The sequence below is a fragment of the Vipera berus genome, assembly GCF_964194415.1.
Source record: "Vipera berus genome assembly, chromosome: 2".
Classification (NCBI taxonomy): Eukaryota; Metazoa; Chordata; class Lepidosauria; order Squamata; family Viperidae; genus Vipera; species Vipera berus.
In genome coordinates this window covers 90,731,450-90,752,006 of record NC_138203.1, presented here as the reverse complement: position 1 = coordinate 90,752,006, position 20,557 = coordinate 90,731,450, and the positions used below count along the sequence as shown (strand labels likewise).

General features: G+C 41.1%; 1 protein-coding gene across 1 annotated transcript; it reads left to right on the top strand.

Annotated features, from left to right (window-relative positions):
- The first annotated feature begins 205 nt into the window (after positions 1-205).
- On the top strand, positions 206-15,930 carry PGAP4 (post-GPI attachment to proteins GalNAc transferase 4). Its single transcript, XM_081317894.1, has 3 exons — positions 206-418; positions 7,321-12,515; positions 14,384-15,930. The coding sequence occupies exon 2, from the start codon at positions 7,372-7,374 to the stop codon at positions 8,602-8,604; it is 1,233 nt and encodes a 410-aa protein (XP_081174020.1). The 5' UTR covers positions 206-418; positions 7,321-7,371; the 3' UTR covers positions 8,605-12,515; positions 14,384-15,930.
- Positions 15,931-20,557: the final 4,627 nt, after the last annotated feature.

Genomic DNA, 20,557 nt, shown 5'->3' with positions numbered 1-20,557 from the left:
AGAAAAAAAGGCAAGGTCCTGGCGAGCTCGGTTTCCCGACGATGGCCAAGGCTCTGGAGCTGGTGACCATCCCCTTTCGCGGGTGCTTTTGAAACTACAACTCCCGGCATGCCTCTGATGTCCGGAAGTCCTTAAGAATTAAGTTGTCCACCGAACAGCCGCCAGGTGGCTTTGGTTCCGCTTCCTTCTCGGCGGTTTGGGGGTGGTAAACATCTTGCTCTCTATGTCCAGGTAAGCGTAGCAAAGGTAGGAGGAGGTCGCCCTGGGAATCCTTCCCAAAGCTGGAAACGGGGATCCTCAAAAGGACCGCGGACCAAAAAGGTGAAGCCAAAGATCCTTTTCGACGCTCTCTGATGTTGAACAGATATAATTTGGTTGCTAGTAGGTGCATGTATAGGATACGCCCATCCTTCCAAAGGTAGGTACCGTCGATAGCGCTAGCGCTTAGACTTATATACCGCTACATAGTGCTTTACAGGTGTCAGCTGCCCCAGATCTTGGGGTTGTAGAGACTTCATTACTGTACTAGGTAACATTAGCAGTGCAGGAGATGCAAGGAAATGAGCTTTGTTCGTTGACACCAGTTCTATATCCATACGTTATATCATGCTTTGGCAGGAGACGTGTTTTAGAGGGTGGTTCATTTGCATAAATCTTTTTTTTTCTTTCAATAGGCGAAAGAGATTACACACTTAAGACAAAAATTACCTTTCCCTTACTTTCCTAAATGCAGATAGTCCTCAACTTACAACAGTTCGTTTACTGACTGTTTGAAGTTGCAACGGCCACTGGAAAAAGTGATTCATGACCATTTTTCACACTTATGTTGCAGCATCCCCAAGGCCACGATCAAAATTTAGACGCTTGGCAACAGGTTCATGTTTATGATGGTTACGGTGTCCGGGGGGGGGGCGGTCCTTGGGATCGCCTTTTGCAACCTTCTGACAAGCAAAGTCAATGGGGAAGCCAGATTCGTTTAACAACCGTGTTACTGACTTAACTGCAGTGATCCACTTAACAACTGTGGCAAGAAAGGTCGTAAAATGGGGCAAAACTCAAATATCTTAAATATTTAGCAACAGAAATTTTCAGCTCAGTTGTGGTCAGAAGCCAAGGACTACTTATACAGGGACAAAAATAAGGGCAAATTTATTCACAATGATGGCTTATTTAAGTTCTTACTGGCATTACCAGAACACTTTTCAAAGGCTTAACAACTGGAAAACTGTTTGGAAAGAGCACATACCTTTGTCTGTATTGTCTTTTCTTTGGGAGGCCAAATGTCTTCAAAACAAAAGTAGATGCATTTCCACTGCTTTGGCCAAATTAGCATTGGGATGAATTAATTTCCTATCCAGAAAACATTGGTTTCATATTTTTATTTTTCCCCTTTTGAGTTATATATTCTTTCCTCAAACAACCTCACCTTTTCTAATCTACACATTTTTACCTAATCAATTTTTTTTTATTTCCTGGAAGTTATCTGCATATCTTCCAATCCCACATTTCCCTTGAACAGTTTTACACTAATCAGCCACAAAGTTTGCCAGCCCTTGAAAAAATAGAAAGGCAATGTATTTTTTTTCCTTAAATTGAAGACCTTAGAGCAGGCATGTCAAATTCGCGACGTCGCGTGACATATTGGAGCTTTTTCCCCATTGCCGGCAATGGGGTAGGCGCGGTTTCGTTGTGACGCATCCGGCCTATGGGCCGGCAGTTTGACACCCCTGCCTCAGAGAAAGAATAAAACATGAGCATGTAAAGAGTGAGACTCCATTCTTTCTCTGAACGCAGTTTTTAAAAGTTTTAAAATAAATATATGCTGCTATTAAAGATGGTGAGTCATAGATGGAAAACTTTTGTGACGTATCATTTCCAAACTGTTTGAAACTTTTGATGAATTCATGTGACATGGTATACTATGCTCAGTATTCTGGGTTCAGGCAGCACCTATAAAACAAACAGGTGAATTAAGTTCCCACAGTATGAAAGAAGAAGATATGGTAGGTTTATTTGTGATTCACGCTGGCTGAGGAATTATGGGAGTTGAAGTCCACAAGTCATAAAAGGGCCAAATTTGAAGACCCCTGATTTAGGTAATGTTTGAATTATTGTTAAAATAAGAATATAGTATGATACTTTAATCATAGAGAGATTAGAGGGAAATGAAACCAGAAAACCTTACATAACTGCATTATTAGCAATGGCCATTCTTAAAATTAATTTTGGATCATAACACAATCTGGCCTAGGAACGCTAATTATCTTCTGTCCTTAGTTTTCTCCACTGAATCTTGTATCAAATACATTGGGATTGCTGTTCTTGGATTTTCCAGCCAAAATAGAGTGATCAAAATACAATTAGTTGTTTTGTAACTTGCTATTGGTAAAATTATTGAGAAATATTACTCTGAAATTTAACAATGTTAGAACAAAATTTCAGCCACTCGGGCCAAGCTCACACTATTTCTCTTCTGTGATCCAGTTGAAAGGAAATTAAATGCATATGTCTCCCCTGCCAATGGAATGTTTAACCGAATGAAGATTAAAAATAAAATTCTCTTTTTTTAACAAAGTATATACAGTGAAACCAAAATAAAGAAAGAAGCGATGGTTATAATTACTCAAATGTAGTATGGTGAAAACAGATTCAAAATGCAAACAATAATCCTGTCAGGAAGATATTTTTCTGCTCTGGAATATTGGCTTCTGCCTGGCTTTTAATTCCTAGAAACCAAAAAAACAACTTCTTTCATTCTTTCTTGTACTTTGCAAACTTTATTACTACTATAGACGTGGTTTTTAATGGTAAGTTATTCTTCTCTAATCATTTACATTTCCTTGAAAACAGATACCCTGTTCTCCCAGAGACCTTTCCTCTTGTCGTTCGTTGTTTTACACCCCATTAATTTCCCCTTTTTATGTTGCCTTATACAAATAGCTCATTAATGTAGACAGTGGGTTTTCTGTCCATGGCTATTTAACTTGTGCTAAGTTGCAGGAAATAGGGACGTGGTGGCTCAGTGGGTTAGGACGCTGAGCTTGTCGATCAGAAGGTCGGCAGTTTGGCAGGTCGAATCCTGAGTGCCGCATAACAGAGTGAGTGCCTGTTACCCGTCCCAGCTTCTGCCAACCTAGCTGTTCGAAAGCACGTAAAAAATGCAAGTAGAAAAATAGGGACCACTACGGTGGGAAGGTAACAGCATTCCGTGTGCCTTTGGCATCTAGTCATGCTGGCCACATGACCACGGAGATGTCCTCGGATAAGCGCTGGCTCTTCGGCTTTGAAACGGAGATGAGCACCGGCCCCTAAAGTCGGAAACGACTAGCACGCATGTGCAGGGGAACCTTTACCTATGCACAAAAGCAAATTTAATAAGGGAAAAAAATCTCCACCTTGTTTTATTTCTCATGTCTACATTAATCATTTGATATTAATGGTTCTCAGCACATCTTCTGTCAAGAAATGACCTTAACACAGGAGGGTGAGAAGAAAGGAAACATATAAGCAATGATATAGAGCAGGGGTCCCCAAGCTTGGCAACTTTAAGACCTGTGGACTTCAACTCCCAGAATTGCTGGCTGGGGAATTCTGGGAGTTGAAGTCCACAGGTCTTAAAGTTGCCAAGGTTGGAGACCTCTGATATAGAATGTGGTCTCCAACAATTCTACAAACTATTTTGACTAACAATTCATGAAATACTATTTCCTTCAAATTATTGTTGACTATATAGTATACAGTATGCACAGAAGCATACGCGGTGGCTCAGTGGGTTAGGACTCTGAGCTTGTCGACCAGATGGTAGGCAGTTTGGCAGGTCGAATCCCGAGTGCCGCGTAACAGAGTGAGCGCCTGTTACTCGTCCCAGCTTCTGCCAACCTAGCAGTTCAAAAGCACGTAAAAATGCAAGTAGAAAAATAGGGACCACTACGGTGGGAAGGTGACAGCATTCCGTGTGCCTTTGGCGTCTAGTCATGCCGGCCACATGACCACGGAGACGTCCTCGGACAAACGCTGGCTCTTCGGCTTTGAAACGGAGATAAGCACCGGCCCCTAGAGTCAGAAACGACTAGCACGCATGTGCAGGGGAACCTTTACCTTTTTTTTTAAGTTGCAGGACAGACTTTTGTGATGGCCTTTGGCTTAGTCTAGCTAGCAGCTTCTCTTATTAGGTAAGTAAAATAGAGCCGGCAACTGACAAAAACTCAAGAAGGGCTATAAAATAAAGGGAAAACAAAATGTTTAAGCAAGCTAGCAGCCCCCTCCTTCCACCCCTTTTCCCTGGTCTTACACCCATCCTGAGTGACTTCCTTGTGGTTGTACTTACATATTTTTCCTGCAGTGTCTCTGACATATACGGTACTTCTGAACTGCTAACCTGCCCCACCTGCCTTGTTTCAACATTCATTGTTAGTCCTAGTGTTTTTCTCAGTCTTTTGTAATGCTTGCTTCCTGTTTAGAAGTACTCTGTCTATACTTAAAAAGGTAAAGGTTCCCTCGCACATGCGTGCTAGTCATTTCCAACTCTAGGGGCCGGTGCTCATCTCCGTTTCAAAGCCGAAAGAGCCAGCGCTTGTTTGAGGACGTCTCCGTGGTCATGTGGCCGGCATGAGTAGACTGTCTATACTTACATATGTGTATATATTTGTAACTAGTCATTTTCCATAATTAACATTTAGGATACAGGTGTATTTGTTATCTGGAGAAAATTAAAACAAGTATGCCCTAAGGAACAGAGAACATTGCACGTATTTATGTACCCCGTTAATCATCCTATTTATTATTTAAACAGAATTTTATACTTAAAAGTATGTTCCTTTCAGTTCAATAGAGCTTATGAGGAAGGATAAATGAACAGCTTAAAGTACTAAAAATAATATGTCAAATAATTTTTAAATTGTATCACTTCTAAGCCACTTTTAGCCTATTTTTATTGAACATTGTTTCAATAATACTTCATCTTTTGTTACTGAATTGTGGTTAGAATTCACACCGAAAGGAAGGAAGAATTTTCATGTGGTAAAAGTGTTAGTACTGATGGAGCAGATTTAGAGCTACGCGGGGCATTTGGTTTGTTATTAAACATACATGTATAATTCTTAAAAGCAATAATCAAATTTTTAATTTGTAATCAAAGAAACTGGGTATGTCATTATATTAACAAGTAGGAGCACTAGTATTGGTGAATTTTAATACAGATTTTCTATTTCTATGGGGAAATATTGTCATTACCAGATTTTTTTTTAAAAAAAGTCCTATAATCACTATTTCCTACTAATAAAACATTATAGACAAACAATATCAATAATATAATATAATCCCAAAGTAATAATATGATTAAAAAGAATAAAGCAAAAAAGGAAAGGATTGATGAACAAAGTTAATTCAAATATTGACTAACAATGTATTAGCAATCCATTGTTGCAAATCAGGATTAGATTTTTCTTTCCAACATTGTATGATAATTATTTTTAACCAGCTTGAATTCACTATACTAGATATTTTGATAGATTCCGAATTTTAGGGATATAGGCAAGAATAACATATGCATCTTTGTGCACAGTGATTGGTCCAGAACCATATTAGCAATTCTCTTAATTTCAGCCAAAATGTGGCTGTAATAGGGGAAGTCAAAATCATATGAGTCAGTTTGCGAGTTACATTCCCAACAGCAAAGGGGTGACCCAGGCTTGTTAAACATTCCTGAGGGTGGAAAATGTACACAAAGCATTTTTGTTGTTTTGCATTAACCTTTTTAAGATGGTAGGACATTTGTATATAAGCAACCATTCATTCAAATTCATCGCTCACAGGAATAACTAATATCGGTTTTATCAACGTAACACATTTAAAGAAAACATTGACTTAAACAGGGGTAGGCAACCTTGGCTCTTTTATGACTCGTGGACTTCACCTCCCAGAATTCCTGAGCCGGCTGGCTCAGGAATTCTGGGAGTTGAAGTCCACGAGTCATGAAAGAGCCCAAGTTGCCTACCCCTGGCTTAGGAGGACAGCTCATTTCTTTTTAACTTCCAACCATTGTTAAAACTCCAGAAGCTGCAGTAACATCTAGATCAAGTAGACTAAATAATAAAAGCTTGAGGTGAATCTAGAGTAAACTTCAATAAGTACTTTGAGGTAAAGCAAGCTTGTTTTTTTTAACATCGTAGAAGTTTTAAAAAGAGCTTCCTTATAACCTAATTGATTCAAAGTAATAATTATTATGAGAGGCCCAGTTTATCTATAAAATAGAATTACCCACTACTTTAAACCTGGATTTCTCATAGTTTGAGCCTATTATATGTAAAAGAATCAAGATATATATTTCTGACCCAATGTTTTCAGTATGTACATTCTATATAAAATTTTAATTATGATATATAAATATTGAATGACAACCTGGTACAAAGAGATATTCTCATACGTGACAGGATTTAAATTGGGTCTAACAATAAATCTCAATATGAGTCAAAAAGGAGCCTGGTACTAAAGTTCCTAACTATAAATGATGTCAAATCTAGAATAAATCCCTTTTGATAAACCTGACAGTGGGGAAGTTAAATTCCCAAGAGGTAATTATAATTTATACAATGAAAATCTCACAGCATAACCTTGTTAGAGTAATTTATTCAGCGTCCTGTAAAAAATAATGTAAGAAAGAAGCATTGAAAGGTCTTTCAAAGAGTCAAACGCCCTTAGAATTAATTCATGCTAATCACAAATATATGGAATTTCTTTTCATGAAAACAGTGGATTTATTTTACATTTGCTAGTTGAGAAAGCTTCCTGAAAATACACTCACACAAAGGAGTCAAATACAATGTAAAAATGCCATTCTACACATATGTGGCAAAATCATTGATGTGCCCCAGTAACATCTAATATCGTTTATCCAATTAACAGAATAATCAGATAGGAAAACCAAACTCAGAAAGTGAGTTTAGGAATAGAAATGCCTGCTCAACGAGTGAAATATATCATCTGCTTATAGCAGGGCCTTGTGCGCTGTGGTCTCTTAGTGCAAATCCATTAAGGATTTTAGTATTTCTACTTATTGCAAGAGATTCTAAAGCCAAATTAAGAGGAGAAGGAGGAATAGTATGCACCTTGATTTTAATTTAATGGCATGTGAATGTGCCTATTAAATCTGCAACAGATCAATTGGATATGAACCAGTCAGGTGGTACTCATTGTTTAAAATGAACCTCTAAGTAGCAATCATGCAAAATATTGTTTAAATAAAAGCTGTTAATACAACTACTTCTTCATCAGTACAATTACTACTTCACTACTACTTTTTTTTTCCTTTACTCTTTGCAGAATTAGATCCAATCATGACCTTAACTATACAGGAAGCAAGAGGCTGACCAAATGGCATGCAGCCAAAAACCAAAGGGCACTCAAACTGCAGATCTGGCGGCCATGTTCTCGCTCAGACTGCTGCCTTGGGGCCGACGGTGTCGTTGGTCCAGCCCGTTCCTGCAATTCCTGGTCTTGAGTGTTGTGACCTTTGGCGTGATCGCTCCATTCGCTTGCCGAGAGCTCCTGCATTCTTATTTCTACATGCGCGGTTGGTACCTGAACTCGATGACCCAACATTTTTTAAAGCAGAGCCAAAAGGAGGGCCTGAGTGCTGTCCGTTACTTTGAGCGACTGCAGAATACATCGGAGAAGTTGACCAAAGAGGCCTTGCAGCCGTGGCTGCTGATTACCATCATTACTGTTCAAAGGCACCCGGAATTCCACTACGTCCTTCAGGTAGCAGCCCGCTTCCACCGCCTGCTCCGGGAATGTGGCCCTTCTTGCCAGCACCACCAGCTCTTACTCTGTAATGTGGAGAAAGATCCCAGCAACCACCGGGATGCTAAGCTGCTTGCCCCTTTCTTTGCTGTGGAGAACCACTACAGTGGTCAGGAAAATCTGGATCTCTTCCCAAACCGTTTTGAGAAGGAGAAGCAAGATTACACCTACTGCCTTGAGAAATCACTTCAGCTCTATAAACCAGAATATGTCTTGCTAGTGGAAGATGATGCCCTACCAGAAGAGGAATTCTTTCCAGTCCTCCATCACTTGTTACGGACACGATTCTCAAAGCCCCACCTACGAGATGCCCTTTATATCAAACTGTACCATCCAGAGAGACTTCAACATTACGTCAATCCCGAACCCATGAGGATCCTGGAATGGCTGGGATTAGGCATGTTTTCAGGATCCTTCTTGGGCTTTGTCTACTCCTGGGCATCCAACCGCTCCAGCCTTAGTTGGTCCATCGTGTTGTTTTTCGCCCTGTACAGCATGCTGCTCGTAGAGCTGGTGGGGCGCCACTACCTTTTGGAGCTTCGACGCCTGGCGCCCTCCTTCTACAACGTTGTGCCTGTGACCGAATGCTGCACTCCGGCCATGGTGTTCTCCACGCCTTCAGCACGCCGTGTGTTGGGCTACCTGAAAGAGGTTCAGTGTCGCCTAGGTTTTGCCAAGGATACTGCTCTTTATTCGCTGCTGCGTACCAAGGGCGAGCACGCGTTTGCAGTTGAGCCCAACCTGGTGAGACATGTGGGGATGTTTTCAACTCTCAGGATGAACGAAAATCCAGAGTTGCTTTGACTTTCTCAGTATTTCCTAAGGGCTGAACCAGACGAGCAATGGTTGCAAGCTGGGAATTGAGTCAAATCAATTGTTTACAGTCACTGATGTTCTAGAAATAAGCATGGAATTCAGTTTTTCCAGCATTCTGTTTTAAATATATATATGTAATAGCTCTAAATCAGCATTCCCCACATGATGCCTGCCGTTCCATTGTGAAATAGCAATGCCAAAGACCCCGGCCAATGTAGCTGATAGTAGTCCTGGCTACAAATTTGAGGTTGTGCAAGTTAGCTCTGATCTCTGTCTTACAGATAATGAACAGGAGTTTCTGAGTTTGGTAGAAATACCAGAAACGGTGCTTTAAATTTTCTGTATCAACTTATACATTGTTTTAAATGGTTCCTTCATGAAGCACTGACTGAAAAGAGAAACTATTTATTTATTTATTTTAATTAGTCTTATCTTTCCTGAGCTGATGCCTTTGAGATAACGTTGGCTGCAAAATTTCTAACGCTGCCCCTTCGGTCTTCTGGAGGCTTGCAGTCCTAACAGATCAAAAGGATGCCAGCTTGGGAAAAATGGTCTACATTCAAAGACAAATGATCATTTTCAGTGAAGGTGTGAGGGCTGTGGTTATCTTAATGTTTACTGCTTTCTTGTTTCCAATCTTTCATCTCTGCCACTTTTGCGTAAGCCATTTAAGGGTGCTTTTAGGCATACCTCCCAAGTATCTGGAAGAGCCCTTGCAAATGGCAAACTCTCCTTTGCATGTAGAAACTTTTAAGCTAGGAACCAGGTAAGGACGCTCAATTTGAAGTGTCCCAAAACGGCTGGAGGTAGCTGAATTGTGCGACATCCTAAATCTGAGTTTTGTCGGAGTTGGCAGGGCTGAGAAAATGAAAAAACCCATTAGATTCAATGAAAAGTCTAATGAGGCTAATATTGTGGACATAACCATAGCTGCAGGGATGCGGTGGCTCAGTGGGTTAGCACGCTGAGCTTGTCGATCAGAAGGTCGGCAGTTTGGTGGGTCAAATCCCGAGTGCCGCGTAACAGAGTGAGCGCCTGTTACTCGTCCCAGCTTCTGCCAACCTAGCAGTTCGAAAGCACGTAAAAATGCAAGTAGAAAAATAGGGACCACTACGGTGGGAAGGTAACAGAGTTCCATGCACCTTTGGCATCTAGTCATGCCGGCCACATGACCACGGAGACGTCCTCGGACAAGCGCTGGTTCTTCGGCTTTGAAACGGAGATGAGCACCGGCCCCTAGTCGGAAACAACTAGCACGCATGTGCGGGGGAACCTTTACCTTTAACCATAGCTGCAGAAGGTTTGGTAGTGCTAAGGTGTGGCTCTTCCTTGCCCTATCTGTTCTTGTCCCCTATATTAGTTACCCTGCTGATATATTTTAGCCAAAGGCTCAGATCACTCCATTAAACAGATTTCTGGTATCAGCCTATAACCAGAAAAATCTAATCCTAACATCCTCCATCTCTGAATTAGAATTGCCCTGTCAACTGCCAGCTAATTTTTGTCTTACCGGTTTCTTGACCATTTCTTTTCCATTTTGTTTTCCCAAGACAGGAAGCCCTGGAAATATTTTCTACAGCTGCCCATCCCAATCTCTTGCTTTCTTTCTTAATGTACTGATGGTAATGTTTAAAAATCAAATGCGCAGCATTCAAAACCTTTCTAAAGGAAATGTAACATGCTCATTTTTCTTCATTTCTTCTGCATTGGCTACCTCCTACTTCACGTATTACTCGTACTGTTCCTTGTCAATGGGCTTATTTAAAAATACAAGTGCCTTATTTAGATGATACATAAACACTTTTATAGAGAAGCATTTTCATCCTTTTCTTCCTCCTCATCTTCCTCTAACTCTAACTCTGGGAATCTGTGAGAAGGGTAATGCTTTTTCCAGCCTACTTGGGGGGGGAAACTTGAGCCTAGAAATGTATATTTATTTTCATGAGAATTCAACTCTAATGAATTAAAATAAATACACTGTCCTCCATATAGAGGTCTGGGAACAGTTGCTGTATTATTCCAATGTTCTGACTAGTGCAGTGCTTTCAGTTTAGAAAATGAAGACAAAATGATAATAGGCAGGGTTTAGAACAAAAACAATTCACATTCCAAAAATATCTTTGGGGGAATCTAGTCAATAGTAGTAACTGCCAACACATTTCTAGGCTGCATTAACAAAGGGATAGAATCAAGATCACGTGAAGTGTTAATACCACTTTATAATACCTGGTTAAGGCCACCCTTGGAATACTGCATCCAGTTTTGGTCACCACAATGTAAAAAAGATGTTGAGAATCTAGAAAGAGTGCAGAGAAGAGCAACAAAGATGATCAGGCGACTGAAGGCTAAAACAAAGAATGGCTGCTGGAATTGGGTATGCGTAGTTTAACGAAGAGAAGGGCGAGGGGTGACATGATAGCAGTGTTCCAATATCTCAGGGGCTACCACAAAGAAGAGGGAGTCAAGCTATTCTCCAAAGCACCTGAAAGCAGGACAAGAAGCAACGGATGGAAACTAATCAAGGAGAGAAGCAACCTAGAACTAAGGAGAAACTTCCTGACAGTTAGAACAATTAACCAGTGGAACAACTTGCCTCCAGAAGTTGTGAATGTTCCAACAATGGAAGTTTTTAAGAAGAGATTGGACAACCATTTGTCTGAAATGGTAGAGGGTTTCCTGCCTGAGCAGGGGGTTGGACTAGAAGACCTCCAAGGGCCCTTCCAATTTTGTTATTCTATTTTATTCCTATTCTATTCTATTCTATTCTATTCTATTCTATTCTATTCTATTCTATTCTATTCTATTCTATTCTATAATATTCTATAATATTCTATAATATTACACAGAATGGCTAAGTAATACCCTGATCAGAATCTATTTAGTTGTTTGTTTATTGATTGATTGAATTTCTATGCCACCCATCTCACTAATACAGTGACTCTGTATTAGTTATTTGATAATGGAAGTTTTTTAGTTGCTGATTGCTTGGACCCTCATGAGCTTTTGCCAAGGCTTTGCTCCTGAGCACCCTGCTTATTAATGACTACATATTGAAGTGGATAAAGGTTGACAGGCAAGGCCCTGAGTCCTTTGGATAGCAAAAGGATGCAACCTATCAAGTCATCCCTACACACCCAAGACACAGCAAATGGGTAGGGACTGACCAGCAGCATATTTAGTAGGAATCTCCCTTGGCATAGGTAGAGGCTGACAGTATGCTTGGCAGGGCATCTTTGCTAATGATCGTGTATGCCACCCTGGGCAACACAGACAGAAAGCAGCCAACAAAAGCTGGGAAGATCCCACCCTCTCCTATACGATCAGCTCATTTAGTGCTAAAGTTCCACAAACTATGCAAATAGCAAGGGCTTAATTGGGAGAAAACACAGTGCACCACCTCAGTTTTGGTTCAGTTTTGTGCTTTGGGATCGGGATGAATGGAAGGTTGTATCATGTGGTGTAGTGTTCTTCAAGAATGATTGGCGAGGCATCCTTGAGCCAAAATTAGACACCAGTATGTAGACTGTACCTGCAGCCTAAATTCTAGGCGGTTGCAAAGTTGACTAGATTACGCGCGAGCTGCCCTGATTGCTTCAAAGAATTAAGTCTGTATCTGTGCTCGAAGGTTTCTGAAACACACGCTGTCCTCCCCCACACAAGCACTGCCATTGTGCTGTGGATTTGTGCAATATACCCGCAGGACCTGTAATCAATGCCAGGCTGCAGCCAATAAGATGAACTAGATTCAGAGGTTTTTTCCAAGACACTGCTTGTAGTTGTCCGGAACTGATTCTGGAATTATTTGTATCCTCGGTATGTTCTCTGCCATTGAATTACAGCCGTGCCCACAAGCAGCTCTTGGAAGTACAAGATCCAAGGCAGCAGCTCAAAAAACAAATGTAAGTCCTTTTTTTGTTTTAAATGGGATGTTGGTGCTTTACAACTCTGATTCAAACTCAATTTTTGGATATAGGTATCTCGGGCGAGGAGTGGCAGGGGGTGGGGGGGCAACCGATGAAATGTGCTTTTGCCACACAAAATACGAAAGAGTGAGGCTTGCAGGGTACCACAACACAGCATTATTGTGGAAACGTAATGTTTTCCAAATTATTGCGATTGCCAGAATGGTGCAAAACTAAAGTAGAATGACTCCTTGCCAAATGATATGCATCAAATTAAGAATGTTTTCCGTGTGCCTTGTTCCACCACTTAAAGTAGCACATCACACCCCCACATATAGAGCCTTACCTAAATGTCCAGAGCTGTAATATATAATGGATGCTCTTCTAGCAGACTGTTCTCCCTTATGTTCATAAGGTTTCATAAGCTTTGGTACTGAACCGATGAGGACACTTTATTTAATAAATTTATAGGCAGTCTATCTCATATAAACGACTCGGAGGAGCTCGCAATTAATACAAGAAAAAAAACAATTTAAAGAATTTAAAACAAAAATTAAATGACAAAAAAAACAACAACAGGACCATGAGGAGACTGAGCTCCACCATGTGTTTATTGGACCCGTGCCCCTCCTGGCTGGTGTATTCAGCTCGGGAGGAGACACGAGGCTGGTTCCAGGCAGTAATAACTGCTTCTTTGAGAGAGGGTACCTTCCCTACCACCTTGAAAGAGGCGGTGGTGAGGCCCCTTCTCAAGAAGCCTGCTCTGGACCCTGCTATTTTGAATAACTATCGTCCGGTCTGCAACCTTCGCTTTTTAGCGAAGGTTGTTGAGAGCGTGGTGGCGCATCAGCTCCCTTTGTTCCTGGAGGAAACTGATTATCTAGACCCATACCAATTGGGCTTCAGGCCTGGGTACAGCACGGAGACGGCATTGGTCGCGCTGGTGAATGATCTCTCAGCGGCTTTTGACACCATCGACCATGGTATCCTACTGCGGCATCTCAGGGGGTTGGGAGTGGGGGGGCACTGTTTTACAGTGGTTCTCCTACCTCCTGGGCCGCTCGCAGTCGGTGTTGACGGGAGGGCAGAGATCTGACCCCGAGGCCTCTCGTTTGTGAAGTTCCTCAGGGGTCGGTTCTCTCTCCCCTCTTGTTCAACATCTATATGAAGCCGCTGGGTGAGCTCATTCGTGGTTTCGGGGTGGGGTATCATCAGTATGCTGATGATACCCAGGTTTTTCTTTCCACCCCGAACCAACCCAGTGATGCCCTCGACGTGATGTCCCGTTGCCTGGAGGCGGTCCGGGTTTGGATGGGGAGAAACAGGCTTCGACTCAATCCTGCCAAGACTGAGTGGCTGTGCATACCGGCATCTCGGGAGAACCAGTTTTGTCCATCGTTAACTATGGGGGGTGAAGTGTTACCCCCCGTTGATAGGGCTCGCAACTTGGGTGTTCTCCTGGATTCACAGCTCAGTTTGGAAGATCATATAGGAGCCGTGACCAGGGGGGCTTTTGCCCAGGTTTGCCTGGTGCGCCAGTTGCGGCCCTATCTGGACCAAGATGCCCTACGCACAGTCACTCATGTGCTCGTGACCTGCAACACTCTCTACATGGGGCTGCCCTTGAGGACCACTCGGAGGCTTCAGCTGGTGCAGAATGCGGCTGCGCGAGTTGTGATGGGAGTCTCCCGATACTCCTGTGTAACGCCTCTTCTCCACGAGCTGCATTGGCTTCCAGTTGCACTCCGGGTGAGATTCAAGGTGCTGGTGATGACCTATAAAGCCCTAAATGGCATGGGTGCAGATTATCTTAGGGAGCACCTGCTGCCAGCATCAACTTCCCATCGTCCTGTGTGTTCCCATAGGGTGATCCCCAGAGGGAGGGCATTCTCTGTGTGCGCGCCTGCCCTTTGGAATGAATTACCTGTGGAACTCCAGACTGCTCCCGACCTGCGCTTGTTTCGCCGGGACCTGAAAACCTGGCTTTTCGATCTATCTGGCCTGGACTGAGGGGGGTTTTAGTTTCAAGTTTTTAACATTGTTTTATTGTTGGGCTATTAATTTAATTCTTTTTAATTCTATTTTTATCTTAATTTTATATTGTCTTTTAAATATTGCCCTGTAAACCGGCCTGAGTCCTTCGGGAATAGGGCGGTATAGAAAAATAAATAAATAAATAAATAAATAAATAAATAAATAAATATTTTTACTCAATTTCCCCAAAGTTGTTTGAAATTTCGAGCCGTTTAGTTTAACTTATTTTGCCTGTTTATCTATCCTAAAATCCCTGATCAAGAGGCAAAGTTCTAGTGATAAAACATTTTGTTTTCTTTGAATGATCTTTTCCCCTTTAGGCTCTCATAGAACTCCACCAGGCTCTGACTTCCGGTTTTGATGTTGTGGCGATGCAGACAAAGTCAGGGCTCCGTCTTTTGCTTTTGGTTTCGCCCTGCTGGGGGACCCTGGAAAGGGTCGAAAGTCACCCCATAGAGGCGGCAAGCAAGGAGGGGACTCTCATTGATCGGGGGGGTAGCCATCCTGTTTGATCCGAGGAAGCCCTCCAAACCAGTGACGGAAAGACTGGCTGCATTCGTGTAGCCAGTCCGAAACTGCTGACAATGGAAGTCAAAAAGCACTACCACCAACTTTACAGCAATATAGATGAAACTGGGTGAGATCTGATCCTTTCTTTATGATTTTAAGACCTCTTCCTGAAAATCTGCCCAAAGCACTCCCCTCGATGAAAGAGGAAAAGGAAATTTCTGCCCCATGCTCTCAGAAAAGAAAAGCAGTGAATTAATTACTGGGGGATAATGGCGAAACCTAAAAGACTTATTTGGAATTAATATATACATTCAGCTTGAAAATTTGGGGACTAAAATGTTTTTAAGACCTTTTTTAAAAAAAAAAGACTTGAAAACTTTACAATATAAGTTTTGGATCTAAAAACTTAGCATAAGAATATGCTAAAAACTTTGAATAATGGATGCTTTTGGTTGCCCAAATATAACTTGTTTTGAAATTATAAATGATTGGGATACTTTGAACATGGATGGGAAATTAAAATTGAAAAAAGCAAAAATAGGATATGGATTAAATAATTGGAAATTGAGTGCAAATGGAATTAACATATGCTTTGGTCAGAAAATATATTTTAAACATTATTAGAAAAATGTAACTAATGTTGATATGCAATTGTATGTTTACTAACAATAATAAGAATTGTATTTGCTTAGTGTGGAAAAACGGTTACTACCAGAAGAAGAGCAGATCTGCTGATGGGTATAATATTGGACTTAGTTGGAAGAAGCTTAGATGTACCACAGAATCATTAATGGATTCAGTCATCACGTTGTCTATTGAGCACTTGTTTGTGAAAATAGAAAATTAATAAAACATTTACAAAACTCCACCAGGCTCTCACAAAACCTAGTATTCCACAGAACAGAGTTGGGGAAGCTAACTGTTTTAATAATAAATTGTTAATAAAAACTGAATAATAGCATATTGGCCAGACACTCCAGGGCTGAATCTGCATGAGTAGGAGGGAAGAGGTTGAAGTTTGAGTTCAGGGGGTGAGAAGTAGACTTTTGCACAAGTTTCCATTAATAAGCTTTCTCAACAACTCTCCAGAATGTCAACGTTTCTCAACAGAAATACAGTAACTTCAATTGCTATTGGAGATTAATGCAGTGACCCAGTTGACAGAAACAATAGCATAGAGTCACAGAGATGTGGCAACCATTTGGGAGTGATGCAAAGGCCTTGCATGAAGGTGACCTGAAATAAAACTGTTCCCCCCCCCGCCCCTGTCTGGACAAATTCTCACTATGATTGCTCATCCCTGTGGGATTGCAGTAAATCAGTTCACAAGCATGGGGGAGGGGGTTGTCAAATTTCTCAATGCACCAACTTCAGAAAAGTCAGAATGCTGAGATTCTTTATGAAATATATAATGCTACCTGCCCTAGATAAATAAATAAATAAATAAATAATCCATTTTCCCAGCTTTTTAAGACTAAATCAAACTTAAGGTCAAGAATGAAAATAGTCCTTTCTGGATTCCTGATCCCAGGAATTCATAATCTCACATAGGGAGCAGAATCAGTCCTGGTTGGTGGTTCTCAACATGACCATATATTTCCCATGCCACATTTCTATGATGCCACATATGATACTGTTTAAATTAATAAATAGTGGAAATTGTTAGAATATGTTGTTGAAAAAATGGTTTGTTTAACAGAGTATTATTAATACACAGTGGAAGTTGTACTGGGACTTTTAGGCAAACAGTAATGCACTAACACGAGTTTTATAACTTATTTTTACTCAGACAACAAAAAGAAACACAGTAAGAAATAGTCCAAGTATCAATCCAGTATCATGCACATAAAAGTCAGTCCATAAAAAACATAGTATCAAAATACAAAAGCTGCTTACCAATATCAAAAACAATATACACTGTAGCAAGCAGTTGATTCTTGAGAGAATAAATATCAAGTTAGCAAACAAGAGAACAAGAGGTATCCAAACACTAACATCAAACACATATACAAGAGCAACTACGTGTAACATCTAACTCTCTTTTATGTGGAATATTTACAGCCACACCCTTAGACCGTTTAACTCCTTAAAGGTGCTTTTACTCCATTATATAATATTGTCACCCAAATCAAGTTTAATCTCTAACAGAAATGATAATTTACTTCCAGCTAAAAGCACCTATGAGGGGGTCATAGAGGTACATGAGGGTGAGAAGGCAGCCATGAGCAAAAAGAAAGAAAAGTTTGAGGATTTCTGGTCTAGATAGCAGCAGGCCTTCAGTTACATAAGACTCAACTAAAACTGGAATCTTAACTGTGTTATAAATTAGAGGAGGTGATCAAATCAAGAGGGGAATGTTCTCCATTGTGCAACTTTTAGAGAGCTGTGGTGGTGCAGTGGCTAGAATGCAGTATTGCAGGCTAATTCAATGCTCACTGCCCGGAGTTCGATTTTCACCGGCTCAAGGTTGACTTAGCCTTCCATTCTTCAGTAGTCGGTAAAATGAAGTCCTAGATCGTTGGGGGCAACATGCTGACTCTATAAACTGCTTAGAACGTGCTGTAAAGCATTATAAAGTGGTATATAAGTCCTAAGTGTTATTGCTATTAATAGGCAAGAGGGAAATCTTGTGGCAACAGTTAGGCTTAATGAAGGCATCTTACTGACCAAAACTTCAGGCTCTCTTACTGCATCTGGTGGCTAAATTTCCTGCTTGTTTGTCTTTTGAGCTGTGTGGTGAAAGAATGTCGGTGGCTTAGCAAACATTGCACCTCTCAGAGAAAGAGCAGGCTAATGATCAAGGCCATCAAGAGATTGCATTAAAACTGGGACAATGTTGGTTTAACAAAATTCTTGAGCTTTCAACATTCAGGGCAACTAATCAGGTAGACCACATAGAGGTTTTGCAGATCCAGACCCCAGCTATCCTTCATGCAATGAATGTAATAGATCCATTCAAAAAACTTTTCTCTGTACTGCATCAGAATTGCATTTTCCCCAGGACACAGTGTAGCTGTGTGACATACCCTTTGTTAACATGCAGTCAAATATGCACAATCATAAAAAGCCACAGTAAGATTGCCAATATTTTAAATAACAGCATGAGCAGAGCATCACAGAGATAAGAAAATCTGAAGGAAAAACTAGGCAATCGTTATAGAGACTTTGAGGAATGAATACAATAGCACTTAGACTTATATACCACTTCATAGTGCTTTACAGCCCTCTCTAAGCAGTTTACAGAGTCAGTTTATTTTCCCCAACAATTTGGGTCCTCGTTTTACCAATCCCAGAAGGATCAAAAGCTGAGTCATCCTTCAGCTGGTGAGAATCAAACTGCTGGCAGCTGGCAGTCAGCAGAAGTAGCCTGCAGTACTGCATTTTAACCACAGCGCCACCGCGGCTCATGAATGATAGGCTTAAAGCTGTGGGAAGAATCTAGAGAAAGAAATATTTTGGGAAATATTAAAAAGGCAGAATATATTTATCCAAAGGAATCGTGGAGAAGGTCTTAAAGGCAGAAAAGCAAGCCCAGTTTTCTTAATAGCACCAAGCAGAAACTAGGCAGAAGCCAGCTTTTAGAAACGCAAATTCAATAATCCATTCAGGAAGGTTGGGTCCAGGAAGCTAGAAGCTATGAGATTAGGAAGACAAAGATCTCTAAAATCTACATACCTTACTCAAACTCTAAAAGACATGATTTTGGGGGACATAATAGGATTAACCCACCAACACCAAAAGGGCACACTCAAACTCAGCTCAAAGTACATGAAACAGGAAATACAAAGCCTCAAACAGAAACAGGAAACAACCTCAAGAGCCCCAGAAGGTATAAAAACCCACCATTTCCTGCTACATGTGGTCAGCTTTCCCAGTGCCATGCTTTTGTGTGGCTCTGCTCTTCAATAAACTCCAACTTTCTTTCTAAAGCAGTCTCTATTTTGTTTATTCCCAGCTTGGACTGGACCCCCTGATGGAGATTTTTCTTTCTACAAAGCTATGCATGTGAAATCTGTTAAGAATAATGCTCTTTAACCCAATCTTAACTGCAGAAATAAACATACTTTCCTGAATGAGGGAGGCCTTCCAAACTATTCCACTCAGACTACCCAAATTAGCAAACTATAGCTTATAAAAACTGAATTTCTACTGACTTCCTAGAATGCTCATTTTTCTCACAAATGCAGCCAGATTTCAAACACAGGATTCACCACCCAACCATTGTTTAGCAAATAAACCATCATTAACAAGGTTCTGTGCTGTTACTAAGGCCATGGCTTGCAACCCCAATGGATGGGAGCTTTTGTAGCCAAATTCAAGTACTATACATTAGTTCTTGACTAACAGAAAAGGATGCTGGCATAAAGAGCCTTGGTGGAGCAGTGGGCTAATGCCTCCTTAAGTAACACCAGCTGCCTGCAATTAGTGCAGGTTCGAGTCCCACCAGGCTCAAGGTTGACTCAGCCTTCCATCTTTCCGAGGTAGGTAAAATGAGGACCCAGATTGTTGGGGGCAATAAACTGACTTTGTAATAATGCTGCTTGGGGGGGCGAAAGCCCTAATAAGCAGGCATATACATAGAATGAAGGCTACTGCTAAGCACATTGATTTGTGCTTCTTAGATTGTAAGCCGCCCTGAGTCTTCAGAAAAAAGCGGGATATAAATGGGATAAAAAAAAATTACATTGTTCCCATTGTCAATTCCAGCTCTGCCACAGCAATGAAAATGGCAACTGATGTTTACGCACTTATTACCGTATGAACCAAGTTAAGGAAAGGGAGTGGTGGATTTCCTTGGCTTGGTTTCTCCTCCTACACAGTTTTGTTACATGAGAAATAACAACCACCAATCCTTAACACAGGGTTGGTTGAGTTAAGATGAATTATTAGAATGGTGGGTTTAGCCACCTACAAAATTGCCTAACTAATAGAAAAAGTGGGGAGGTAACTCTCCGAATGTTACAAGCGGTTAACATGCCTGTAACTTGTCATTCAGGTTCACTTCACAGGTAACAGGTCAAGAGATACAGAGGTACAGAGTAAAATGAGAGTGACTTCTACTAATACTCCTACTCGATGCAGCCACTCCTGTAACCTGTCAGTTGGGCTATTCTGGAACATGGAGGCAAGTGAGGAAAAGCTCTGATTTCTCACATCACCCCAATAAACAACATTAGGATTTAGGGTGATGTGTGAATACAGACATTAATAATAAACCAGTGTATAAAATAATCGCAAATAACCTCAAACATTGTCCTAACCCCTGAATTCATATACTGCTCTACAACAGATGGCAGATGGCAACTTAGTCCAGTAACAAAACTTTGCTGCAAGGGTTGCTGCCTTTTTTTCTAAAGGCTTTTCAGCGCTAAACACATCCCCAAGTCTCTTATGTTCTCTGGTGCTGCTTTCCAACCTGGCGAGTTAAACAGTTTGAGCTGTCATAGTTACAACCTAGCCAGGGGTAGGCAACCTTGGCTCTTTTATGACTCGTG

Excerpts from the sequence above, each read along its gene's own strand:
- PGAP4 (XM_081317894.1), top strand. The coding sequence starts at position 7,372 with ATGGCATGCAGCCAAAAACCAAAGGGCACTCAAACTGCAGATCTGGCG.